Source organism: Poecilia reticulata, linkage group LG16, assembly GCF_000633615.1.
Source record: "Poecilia reticulata strain Guanapo linkage group LG16, Guppy_female_1.0+MT, whole genome shotgun sequence".
Lineage (NCBI taxonomy): Eukaryota > Metazoa > Chordata > Actinopteri > Cyprinodontiformes > Poeciliidae > Poecilia > Poecilia reticulata.
Window position 1 is genome coordinate 10251275 of NC_024346.1, and position 12133 is coordinate 10263407.

The 12133-nt window shown below is 35.3% G+C and overlaps 1 protein-coding gene across 1 annotated transcript in view; it reads right to left on the reverse strand.

Moving 5' to 3' along the window:
- Positions 1 to 393: 393 nt before the first annotated feature.
- The window catches only part of dhdds (dehydrodolichyl diphosphate synthase), a 12197-nt gene continuing 457 nt past the window's right edge, over positions 394 to 12133 (reverse strand). Inside the window, exons 2-10 of the mRNA XM_008431072.1 lie at positions 8705 to 8860; positions 8366 to 8446; positions 6203 to 6319; positions 5962 to 6104; positions 4781 to 4897; positions 4589 to 4690; positions 4352 to 4466; positions 2372 to 2479; positions 394 to 1074 (exon numbers count right to left, since the gene is read on the reverse strand). Coding sequence (XP_008429294.1) covers positions 832 to 1074; positions 2372 to 2479; positions 4352 to 4466; positions 4589 to 4690; positions 4781 to 4897; positions 5962 to 6104; positions 6203 to 6319; positions 8366 to 8428 — 1008 coding nt within the window. The 5' untranslated portion in view covers positions 8429 to 8446; positions 8705 to 8860 and the 3' untranslated portion in view covers positions 394 to 831. The remainder of the gene's footprint in view (positions 1075 to 2371; positions 2480 to 4351; positions 4467 to 4588; positions 4691 to 4780; positions 4898 to 5961; positions 6105 to 6202; positions 6320 to 8365; positions 8447 to 8704; positions 8861 to 12133) is intronic.

The following is a 12133-nucleotide window of genomic DNA, read 5'->3' on the forward strand; positions in this document are numbered from 1 at the left end:
TTGTGGAGGGCTCAACTCTGGAGGAGCTGCAGAGATCAACATTTGCAGTTGAATTTCCCTTTTAGATGTTGAAAGGCTGGATTATTGTTTCATAATATAATCCTGCTCTACACCTCTCCATAAGTTTAGACATGACTTGCATTTTCTTTTCTATCCACAAATATGCATTACTTTCTGTTGACAAATACATTAAAATGGTTGTAACTTGACAAAATGGGAAACAGTCCAAAGGGAATTAATACTTTTGGAAGGCATTGCAAGAGAGCATACTTCAACCTTGCTTCATTTATTCTTCTGAAATCTATAAAACAAATTGTAATAATATAATTATATGAAGCTGACAAAGAATGGAAAATGACTAAAATCCTAATATAAAATAATCAGTTTCTCGTATATAGTTCTCAATTTATTGTTTGAGAAAGCTGGTCAAAATATAGTTGTCTTTAAAAAAACACACTCGACAAACAACACTTTCAGCAACAAAAATACCGAAATGCATTAGGTGCTGGAGAGATCGTGGCTTTCACTCACCTTTGACTTTTCAATCAACGACATGCATTTCACAGACAGTTTGCACAACTATTTTACTACATCTTGACCAGACATTTCCGCATGTTAGATTTTTGCAAATCTACAATCATAAATATATAACCATTAGTCTACAGCCCCATAGGGGTAAACATTGTCCTCTTGTTTTATACAAATCAGCAACGACATAAAACCACCTCCAATCGCTGTTTGCGCTTCCTTGGTCCTCGGAAGTGATTTTGAGAAAACGACTGGAGGTGTTTTATTCCTACTACACCTGTAGATTAGTTCCTTAAAACTTTCCTAGGTCAGGACGGTTTCACTGCATAAGTTAGTAAAGAAAGTGTCTCTCTTGTGCTTCAGTGCTTGCAGGAAGTCCTGAACTCGTTCTTCCCGGGCGACAGTGTAGTGCTGCAGTGCCTCTTGTCTTCTTTGGGCATCGGCTGGCTTTCCGTTCCCCTGATGCTGCAGGTGTTCTGCTATGCAGGCACAATCTGCCTCCAGCTGCTGGAGGGCCTGTTCCTCTCGATGGAGCTCTCTGGCTTTCTGCAACGTATCAAAAACAAAATCCTGGATTTAGTAAAGACGTAGGATTTGCCTCAGTGATCAGGTCCAAATAATAATTTCAAACCGTCACGAGCCAAAGGTCATCATCTTTTACCTGCCTCTAGTATTATTGCAGTGCAGACAGTCTCCATGTACAAAATTAAATAGCTTGAAAATAAAACATCAAACGGGAGGGGTGATAATTTCCACTGCAAATAAGCAAGTTAAATAATTTTTTTCTGAAAAATATTCAGGAATTAGAAAGGTCTCAATATACATTTCAAGATAGTCTGATAACAGATTATCCTCCTATTTAGCACCACAAAGTTGTTTAAGTCGGTTTCATCACCTTTTTACAATGTAAAAAATGCAAATAGAACATTTCAACATTATATTTTATTATAAATTTAAGGTGCCTGTCATTTTGGTTATAATTTAGATGTGACAATGTGTTAGAAAATCGCAATTGTGTTTGCAAAGCCCCTTTTTAACGAGTCTAAGAATATACTGCATGATGGCATAAACATCTCTTGAAAATGAGACCTCAAGCCTTGAATATGTATAAATAAAGATCATAAAAGAATAATTAAAAGCACAGGGTCAGGTGTTAAATATATTAAAACAAGGTATTCAACACAAGAGTTAAACTTCCAGGTCAGATTGTTATTCCACCACAACAGATTTACAGAAAGAGAATTTACTAGGAACATCTAGCATTCAGTGTGACATTGCTCTCATATATATATATTCGAGTACATAAACTCATGAGTATTAGACAGCTGTTTTTATTTTAGACTAACTCTTTAACCACATTGCTGCATCCAGCCACAAGCTGACAGCAAAGATCATTCCATCCATCCAACAAAGTGGGGAGTCAGATGCAAATCCTGAATCCTGATGCTCTGGTGAGTATTTAAGTGAAAACCCAAAGCAGTAATGAAAGTGGTGAAAAGAACCATAAATGACCAACACCTAGAAATACGGCAAGTGGTTACCAAGGGGACTGAACACAAGCTGGAAGACGGCATTGATGAGAGACGAGTCAGTCTGACTTATTGAACTCTCCATCTGCTTAGGCACCAAGTGACGTGACAGGTATTGTTCCACCTCCACTATCTGACACTTGGCGATAGTACTTCATCAACATCACCCGGGGGAGACGGGTGTTAATATGCTTCAGAAATTCTGTAACAATACCAAAATGTCCCTGTTCTCTTGCTTCTCTTCGTGCAAACTCGTTTCAGAGCCACATTTCTCATCAAGTCAAAAACAAATTGTGTGCAACATGAGGAATTACCTGGATGGATTTATGATTTAACTGGTACTGTACTATAGCTTCACACAGGTTCCAGAAGGAGTATTCTGGCCACAGAACCGACTGAAACACTAGGCAGGAATGGGATGTCTGGAGAGAAGGGAAACATAAAAACAAAGGTAATTCATTTAAATTGTTCTCAGTTTCAAAAGTTATATTGTTTGGCGTTTGGTATGAAACCTAAGCTTGCTTGCAGCATTTAACTGAAATGAATACTTTCAATACAGCACTGAAAGCATTCACTGTTAAGTGGCAATCTAAAGATGTTGAATAATATTCCTTAAACTGCTTTCCTGGGTGATTTTCCTGGTAATATTTAAAGAGTAGTTAAAAAAAATCTGTTTCAGTTGAATGTGTTTTAAATGTTTCTAGCATTAAATAAGGCAATCAGTTTACATCTTCAGAAATAATAAAGCCTAAACCTCTTACATGGACATAGTAAATATTTTTAAAACATACAGCACCATTGCTGTATAGGTGCTGTATGGGTATGGATTTCACTAAGGGCTTTTGAAGATAATCTGAACTGCTCTATGTTTAGGGTGTAATGATTACAAAACAACTTAAATGACTGAAGAGATTTTAACTTATTGTGGATTTTCTCAAATCAATGCAGAATTATACATAGAAGCTCAAAATAACATCACTGTTCTTTATCACCATGTTAATACAAACCCTCTAATATTTATCACCTGAATAACACATTCTGAAGCCACCAACCAACAAAGCCCATTTAAAATGCGTTTAGACCAGATAATTTGCAATTGTTTATTGAACTATCCAATTGTGTCCAAGTTTTAGACATTGATTTAACTGTTATTATCAATTAAACTGTTATTCTCAATTAAAAGAAATTGACAAGAATCATTAGTAACAACTCAGGAACCACCAAGGTTCAATATCATAAACTACAAAAAGCTTCAAGTGTATCTGTACACCATGAGGCGTTTTTTATCATCTCCATGGAAAGAAATCGACTAAGAAGGAAGAGCCTTCTCCAAAAACAAAATCTTTATGTAGGACTGGAATTTTGCAGCTGGCCAGATGAACAAGCCAAATGTCTTCAAAACAAAGGTTTAATTTTAAGATGAGACAGAGATTTGGCTGTTTGCCCAAAATGACAAGAAATCTATTTGGAGGAGTCAAAGTAAGGCTTTAAGACCTGAGAACCTCCTACCAACTGTGAAGAAGGGGGGTGTTAGCATCATGCTACAGGGCTATTTTGCATAAAAAGAACCTGGACTACCATTAAATTGTTCAAGTTTGTCTCACAAAAATGTTCCCAAAATGTGTTTAAGAATGTATTTTTTAAAAAAGCTACAATTAGGTTTATGAAATATTCTTCTCAAAACAAATTAAAGTTTCTGGACGATGTTTAAGAGCTGGTCTTGTTACTGGAACCCAAACAAGAGTTTTTCCTGATGGCTACTAGAAGCTTTAGCTTGAGGTACAACTTACAGAAGGACTTTTAAGTAAATTTTAGTGGATGTTCTGCAATATCCATATAATAGACATTTCTAATTTTGATCATGGAGGTTAAAGAAAGTTTGCAATATTTTCAAATTTGTCTAATTCTAGTTTTTTTTTTATTCCTTGTAGCTGTATAACCACCCTAAAATGGTTCAAATATGTGTTTAAATCCAAATTAAAATAACTATGCCCACAATGACTTCTCACCAGCACCAAATGTTATACAAATGTTTTAATTTTAGCTCTTTAAATATAGTAGGTCTGATTCAGAACGCAACAGCCGCTTCATGTTGTATTTCGTTTGCCTGTGAAGACAGGTTTTCAGCTACAGAACCTGAAATACATGCCTAACTGCTGGTTACAACTTTCTCATTCAGCAGCACCCACAAACAGTACAGCTTTTTGTCAAGTTTGTAAATTACTTCATGTCATTTCAGGTGTCTTGCGTAATTTCTAAAAACCTATAGAATACTGATCACTTTTGTCCCATACCTGCCACAGGAGGAAGTCGCTGAGGCGCACCTCTCCTGAGGTGCGGATGAGCAAATCGGGATTGGGAGAGTTACTGCTGTACAGGCACTCGCTTAGCAACGCCTCCGAAACATCGCTGAGTATGACAGAAACAAAAGCAGCTTGTTAAAGCCACAGCTTCGTGGATTATCTTTCCAAATGCTATTAAACATGTAGTATTGACAAGACTAACCCACAAGTGTCTGGTGCATTGCTCACCTTGCTTTGATCAGGCCCTGCTCCACTCCCCAAGCCATTTCCCTGACCGCATTGGTGATTTCATATCTTGACGTATAGGCAAAGCACACGTTGAGAAAACATCTGGAAAACAAACATTTCATTTGTCTAAGTCATTTATAACATTTTAACAAAGTGTTATTTAATGATGAAGTAGAAATAGTTGAGGCATACTTATTGTGGTTCTTTGTCATTACCACAGCTTTGGCAATAACTTCTTGAAGGTCTAACGGCAGCATATTCAAGTCACCCAGCACCCGGATACAAACACCGTGTTTTTCCAGATTTTCCCTGGAAAACAAAAAGAGGCATTGAGAGGAGAGAAAAATACAAAGAAAAGGAAGCAAGAAGATTAACACAAAGAGCAGAAATGGCTGGCTGGATATCACACTCAGATGTCGCGTGGGAAAAGCTGGTTAATTTTGTGTAGGTATTTTTTTAAATGCTGATAAAATTATAATAAAAATGAGCAATGCCAGAGAAAGGGTACATCAGTATAATGTAAAAAAAATACATCAGATGTCTTAAAACTTTTCAACCTACAAGCCCCTCTAAATACACACCAGTCAGTCTAGGAAATATTCATCAATTTACAGTGCAAATAGTAGTTTGCACCAAAACACTTAGCAACATATTTTCAGTTCAAAGCATTAAATAATTATAATTAAAAAAATGAATAAAAATTTTTAATGGGTGTATTTCTACTTTTATTGTCATAAGACTGCAGTCAAAATATCAAATATTGTTTTTAATTTCTCCATTTGCTAATTGAGCTAATTTCTAAAATGATACTCGTGTTCTGCTGAACAAATTCAAAGATCTTTAAGAAAAACATCTAAGCTGATAAAAAAAATGAACAAATGAATACATTTAACAAGATTCATAGAAGTGAATAAAAAGGTCTGCTTTTTGAAAGAGTGAGAAATATGAAAAATTAACCATCTAAAGCAACTAATGGCCACCAAAATGGTCAAGCCCTTATTCTGGCATTTTGCAACAACGTGAGAGTCAATATCTGTGAATGGCAACAACAGCCCCCATGTTCAGGCAAGCAATATTTGTCTTGGTCATCCTGACATTAGTCCTCAGCTTATCAAACACCCACAGCAGGAGTGAGTTCTGGCTTCAGAGAAACACGTTTTTATCCAAATCCATTTCAGTGTTTAGAATTTCATTTAATTTAACCTGGTTCATTTTGGCTGAGAGCATTACAATACACACACAGCAGAAAAATCTTTGGTTGAAAAGACACACTACTGGTCTATGTGTATTTTGAGGAAGCTGTGAATCATATGATGTCCTAATGTCACTCTGTCACCAAACAGCACAGTGGAAATGTTTCGTTTTCATCTCACTGTTCTTCCAACAGCCTCTCGAACTTCTGTCTGGCCAGATCCAGCAGCCCATCCACCTCCTCTTTAGAGCGTTTGAAGTTCTCGATGCTGAAGGCGTACACTGTCACTTCTGGGATGTTGAGGTGTTTGCACCAACGTAAGGTCTGGTTCAGAAAATAACGGGCAAGGAGTAAAACTTGCATGAACAATTTAAATATGTGCTGACGCAATGTGTTTTCTGAAATAAACTACAAAAACCCACCTCTGCCAGCTTGTTGAATCCCTGCATATGGCCATCATGGCGTTCCAGCTTTTTCTTACGTGCAAAACGTCGATTACCATCCATAATGAAGGCCACATGTTTGGGCATTGGTCCTGCCTGGGGGAACACAACGAGGAGCAGTGGAATCATTTTAACGTTGCTATTTTAGTCACATTGCCGTAATAATTTGGCAAAAACATGAACTGACTGAACTGGAAGTTATTTTTCTTTGTTGACCCAAAAACATGAAACAAAAGTAAACTTTTAAATCCAATGATTTAAACTTTTAAATCATTGGTTCAATAAGAGTCCCTTCTTAGATATCCTAGAATCTAAAAAAAAAAAAAAAAACTGTCCCAGAGATATTTAGACATTTGGATGAAACAATTCTTTGGATTTCAGTAATGGTCTGAGGTTGAGGGTCTGTTCTAACTATGACAGAAATATCTTTTTTTTTAAAACAGATATTGTGCAAAGATAGGACTTGCAGAATGTGTTACTGGAGCAAAGGCAAACTATACGAGCCTGCATAGTATTGCAATATGTGAAATGGCTAATGGGTTAAAAAAAGAAGAAATTAAGCAAATACAAACGTTTTTTATAAAGAAAAAGCAAAACTAAAAATGAATACATTTTAAAAAAGACATCTTCAATTCACGGCTGCACAGTGGCGCAGTTGGTAGAGCTGTTGCCTTGCAGCAAGAAGGTTCTGGGTTCGATTCCCGGCCCCGGTCTTTCTGCATTGAGTTTGCATGTTCTCCCTGTGCATGCGTGGGTTTTCTCCGGGTACTCCGGTTTCCTCCCACAGTCCAAAAACATGACCATCAGGTTAATTGGCCTCTCCAAATTGTCCCTAGGTGTGAGTGTGTGTGCATGGTTGTTTGTCCTGTACGTCTCTGTGTTGCCCTGCGACAGACTGGCGACCTGTCCAGGGTGAACCCGCCTCTCGCCCGGAATGTTAGCTGGAGATAGGCACCAGCAACCCTCCCGACCCCACTGAGGGACAAGGGTGTAAAGAAAATGGATGGATCTTCAATTCACCTTATTATTTTCTATTATTGAAATATATATTAATAGCATAGCACCACTCATGGTAGCAGCATGTTGGGGTAACTCTGCTATGTTAGTTTTGGTTTGTTCTTTTGTTGACTCAATTTTTTTCAATTTAGGCGTTGCATGTTTTTTACAATTATTCCCTTTGGTTTTGGATGCTGTGCAGCATGAAATATTCTTTTAATACTCTTTTATTTTTATCTCTAGACAGTTGTTATAATGGCAACAGGATATTCATTTTACAACTGATGCTGCTGATTGGCATAACACTTGAACTATGACCCCAAATTCCTAAAGAGTTATAATAGAGGCTTCTTGGATGTAGGACAGAACCAAAAAGCAGAGAGAAAAGGAGGAAAACGGGGGGGGGGGGGGGAATATTTCAACCATACTCTTAGTAGTGATCAAAGTATTTAGAATTGTTGAATGAAATAGTTTGAAATCTTTCCTACATTATTTATGATGTGCCCTGGACATTACCAGGCTATTACTACAAGTGTTTTCATACTTCAGTCAGGGTTACACATATTTGCTGTTGCCATTTTATGGATCAGAGAGAGAACACCACAGCAACTAAAGGTTTAAATCACTGACTTTTCCTTGGACTGACAAAAGCATATTTTGTGTAAAAACAAACGTGTCATTGTAAAGAAACCAAAAGATGAAATTACATCTCTTCCCTAAGGCTGCGCTAGCAGTAGTCACGTTTCGCACATGTTTTATAACTTAAAATCAATCAAAGTGTGTCATATTCAAAAGAGGATTGCAAAATTAAAAATGTATGATTTTTTTTCCCATGAACTTTATTCAGTATTAATTCTGGAGTAAATATTGGACAGTTAGATCAATTATTTCTATTCTGGATTACCAAACTTGCATATGAATCATGACATTTCTAGCTCCAACAAAGTAAAACAACATAATGCAAGATAGTACTTATAAGTGTTTTCCAAAATTCATTAGGGATTATATATATCTTTAGGGATCCCTAAAGGGCTATGCAATCTCTTAGAACAAAGTAAGTAGGTCATGCTTTATTTTAAAAATGTAAAAACGAGAAATATGTGTTTGATTTACAATCACAGACTGAGCAGATGCACACATACTTACCATGAGGATATTAGCAGAAATCTTTTCAAGCAGATTTAATTCACCTTCTCGTATCCACGACATTTTTAGGTTTCAAACGATCTGAAAATGTAAATATAAAAACCTCTTTCACCAATTAATGAATCAACAAAATATAATCCGTTCAATCTGCTAAAAATACGTCACTGAGGAACCATATATAGGAACCAAATTTACTGTGATATTATATTACATATGCAGACACTGATTTGATTTCAGACCGTCAACTGCCAGCCAAGCTCCGGGGAGATGCAATGATTTGAGCTGCACAGGGACTAAAAAAAGCACAAATACAGACTATATCCTTCAGAAAGCACTCACCGTTAGTGGAGACACCTTCTTTCATTCAAACATCCGAAGCACAAGTTGTTCTTTTGCCAAAGCTGCGGCCGTTTCCTCACATTTCTCAGCTCAGCCTCCAACTCACAAGATCTTACGATGACGACCACTTCCGCACTGAAGTTCACTGACGACTTCCTGTCACGCGGTAGGAGATTTTCAGAATATGGGCATGAACCCAGTAAGAATGTGACTTTTATGGGGGTGAAAAAAGATAGAACAGTCGGAATAAAACATAATGAGCAAAAAAAACGACACGGGTGAAAATTGAGCTTGAAAATTTTTACTACCGTAAGATGAAAAAAGTTTTCCTTCAACTTAACGCTTCTTTTTAGGCACGATTTTTTAAATGTAACATTTAACAATATTAAATTATATAAAAGCGCAGGAATGTGAAATTTCACATTAACCACCCTCATTTGACAATATCAAGGTGGTTATTTTTGACTGGAACTTCCGGGTGTAGTTAGTGTTAAAGGGAGATAAATAAACAAAGATAAGGCAGAAATTTTGTCTGACAAAAGATACAATAAACACATTTGTTAAATGATTAGAGTTGCAAAAATAAACTATCCAAAGATTAAAAAGCAATAACTCGTTAATACGCATTTTTTTGTAATGTCTACATTAAATTGACTCAAATATATCACCATGTTAATGTTTGCTGTACATTGATTATGTGTAATTAAAATGTTGGGAGTTGTTTTCGTTAAAGTATTGACAATAGAGAAAATAACATAAAAAAGGACTTTCCCCTAATAAACTCTCACTTTTAGTTACCAGGCAGAGATTTGTGATTTTCACTTAAACAACACTTTATTAATTCTTGCAAGCAGACATATGAGATCAGCTCAGTGTCTGTTCAATCTACCTGTTGTTGCTAGACAGAGACCTTCTACCTACTTTTCTGAGTCTTATCACTAAGGCTTCTCAGAGGGAGTCTAAGAACTAACATTTCTAATACAGTTAATCAGTGTTGTAACTTTTAATTGGGCTGACCTAACTTTGAACGTAGAACAGTTCTCCATCCTTCCAAAAGATGAAAATACTATGGGTACTGGATGCAGTTCTATTGCACAGTGCTTTGTGGAATAAAACATCATCAATGATCTTGGTGATGTTACATAAAAATCGTTAGAAATGTTTGCCAGCACAGTTAACAAAATCAAGTCAGCACAATGAAGCTGATTTTTTGCACATATACAATAGTTGCTTTCTTTTGTCATGGAATTTGGTGGCAAATCCTCAGCTTCCTCAACTAATTTAGTTATGTCAACATCGTTAGCTGTCTTCATCCCCAGCTCCATCATCACTCATCCAGTATTTCTCAATCCTTTTTAAAAGAGAAACTTCTATGCACTATCACTGGCATCCTCATTTGACCTAAATAAACTCCACTTTGCTATCATCTACTGCACTGCAGGCTTAAAAAAAAATAACACTAGTAATTAAAAGACAGATGAACTAATCAGCATAAACTATTATTTGGGTTGCAAAGATTGTAAGTAGCAATTAAGTAGCTACTGTAGAAATATTGGTAAAATGACAGCAATTGATGATAATAATATACAGATAAGTCACTGTAATTTTCTTCCCAGATAAAACCAAAACTTTAATACTTAAATTGTTTTATTACTCTTTTTATTATTTGATGTTATTACTTTTCTACGCGTGAAGATCTCATATTGTAGATAGGCATTTTCTGTCAGACTGACTGACCGCCAGCTGTTTTTGGTAAGCTTAAACTTGTTGGCCAGTAGGGGGCAGTTTACGCTGAACTCTATGACGTTGCTTGCAAACAAACGTTTTTGTCACAGATAGATGGTTGAATCATGAATAATTTCAAAGCTAAATATATTTAAATTTTACAATACACATTTTAAAATTTAGAAAACTTATATAAAGTTCTTGTATAAAGTAACAACATTATTTACAATTTCAAGTTGGGTTAATTTAATTTACATTGTTGTTTACATTGGTTTCATCTGACATACTTCAGACTAAACTGAAAACTAAAATGTGACTAACAGACATGTTTTATTTAGTGTGATTGACTGTTGCCATTTTGGCACAAATGCAAGCCTGTTTTTTATGCACATTTATACTGACTCTCTGCATTACAGTGACTCAAAATTGTCATGGCATCAAATTTTCACAGATCTTTCTCAGAATCATAACTCAGACATTTAGAAATGGATTGAGGTCTAAATCAAATAAGCAACTTTAAATTCTTCTAATGAGTGTTGTGAAGTTAATTTATAGTTCAAGACTATTTGCAGTATATTTTGCTTGAATGACAACAGATTTTTTTTTTTGACATTTAAGGGTTTACTAAATATGTTAATTTTTTTGTTCACTAAAAAAGTCAAGCTAGATACAGAGTACAGGTCTTGAGCAGAATAGAAACCATTTACATTTACTTCAGTGGTTTAAAAAACATTTAGAAGTTTTATAATACTGTATTTTTTATTTTATAAATATGGTTATGATGTACTCCCACTTGAATGACATTTTAGTATTAGTTTGTTTCACAAGTTTTATGAGGAAAAAAAATATATTTGGAAAACTGTTTCTTTTTTAAAGTTTTGTAATCATATTCTTTACTTATATTAATTTAAAATGTCTATATTTTACAATTAGGGCGAAACAATTTACCCACAATAAAACCCATCAAAGTAAAAGTGAAAACTCTTTTCTACAAAATGGCAACTATCAAATTAAAATTTAAAACATAAAATAAGAGATTGTATAAATATTTAGGAGATGTTCAGTGCCTTAGAGATTTTTTTAATATTCACCCCTTGTCTTATGCTTTTCAATAACATTCTCTTTCTAATTTGAGGAGAATCTTATTTTGTCTTCATGCTGTATGGCTGCTACACAGGTGTCTTTACACAGTTCATTGAGAGGCAGGCACTGTACTCAGCTGATTTCCACTACACTTACTGTGAGACTTGGCTGGACCTCTGCTGAATTATGTCAGTTATTTTAAAGGGTGTGAATAATTATGGAATCATTTGAGTTATGCTATTTTTTTTTCTTATTCAATTGCCCTTATTATGTATAAATCAAGTCAGTAAATGAATTTACTTAAACACTGAAAAGTTTTTTTGTATCTTTTTTTCTGTCAAGAAAAGCTGATTTTTGTTGATCACGATGAATTTGTAAAAGCAATAAAGTGAAATTATTCATCCAAGGGGGTGAATAATTTCAAAATATTCATATATGTGCACGAAAGGCAACATATTATTTACTCAAGCTGCACTTATCTTCAAGGAACTTGAAAATAAGATAAAGTTGATCAATATACTCAAGATAAAGTTGTAACAGAAAAGTGAAAAAAGCAAAATTAACATAAAACATGAAAGACTATTCATACACTGGTGGTCTGGACAGATTTCTCATATATAT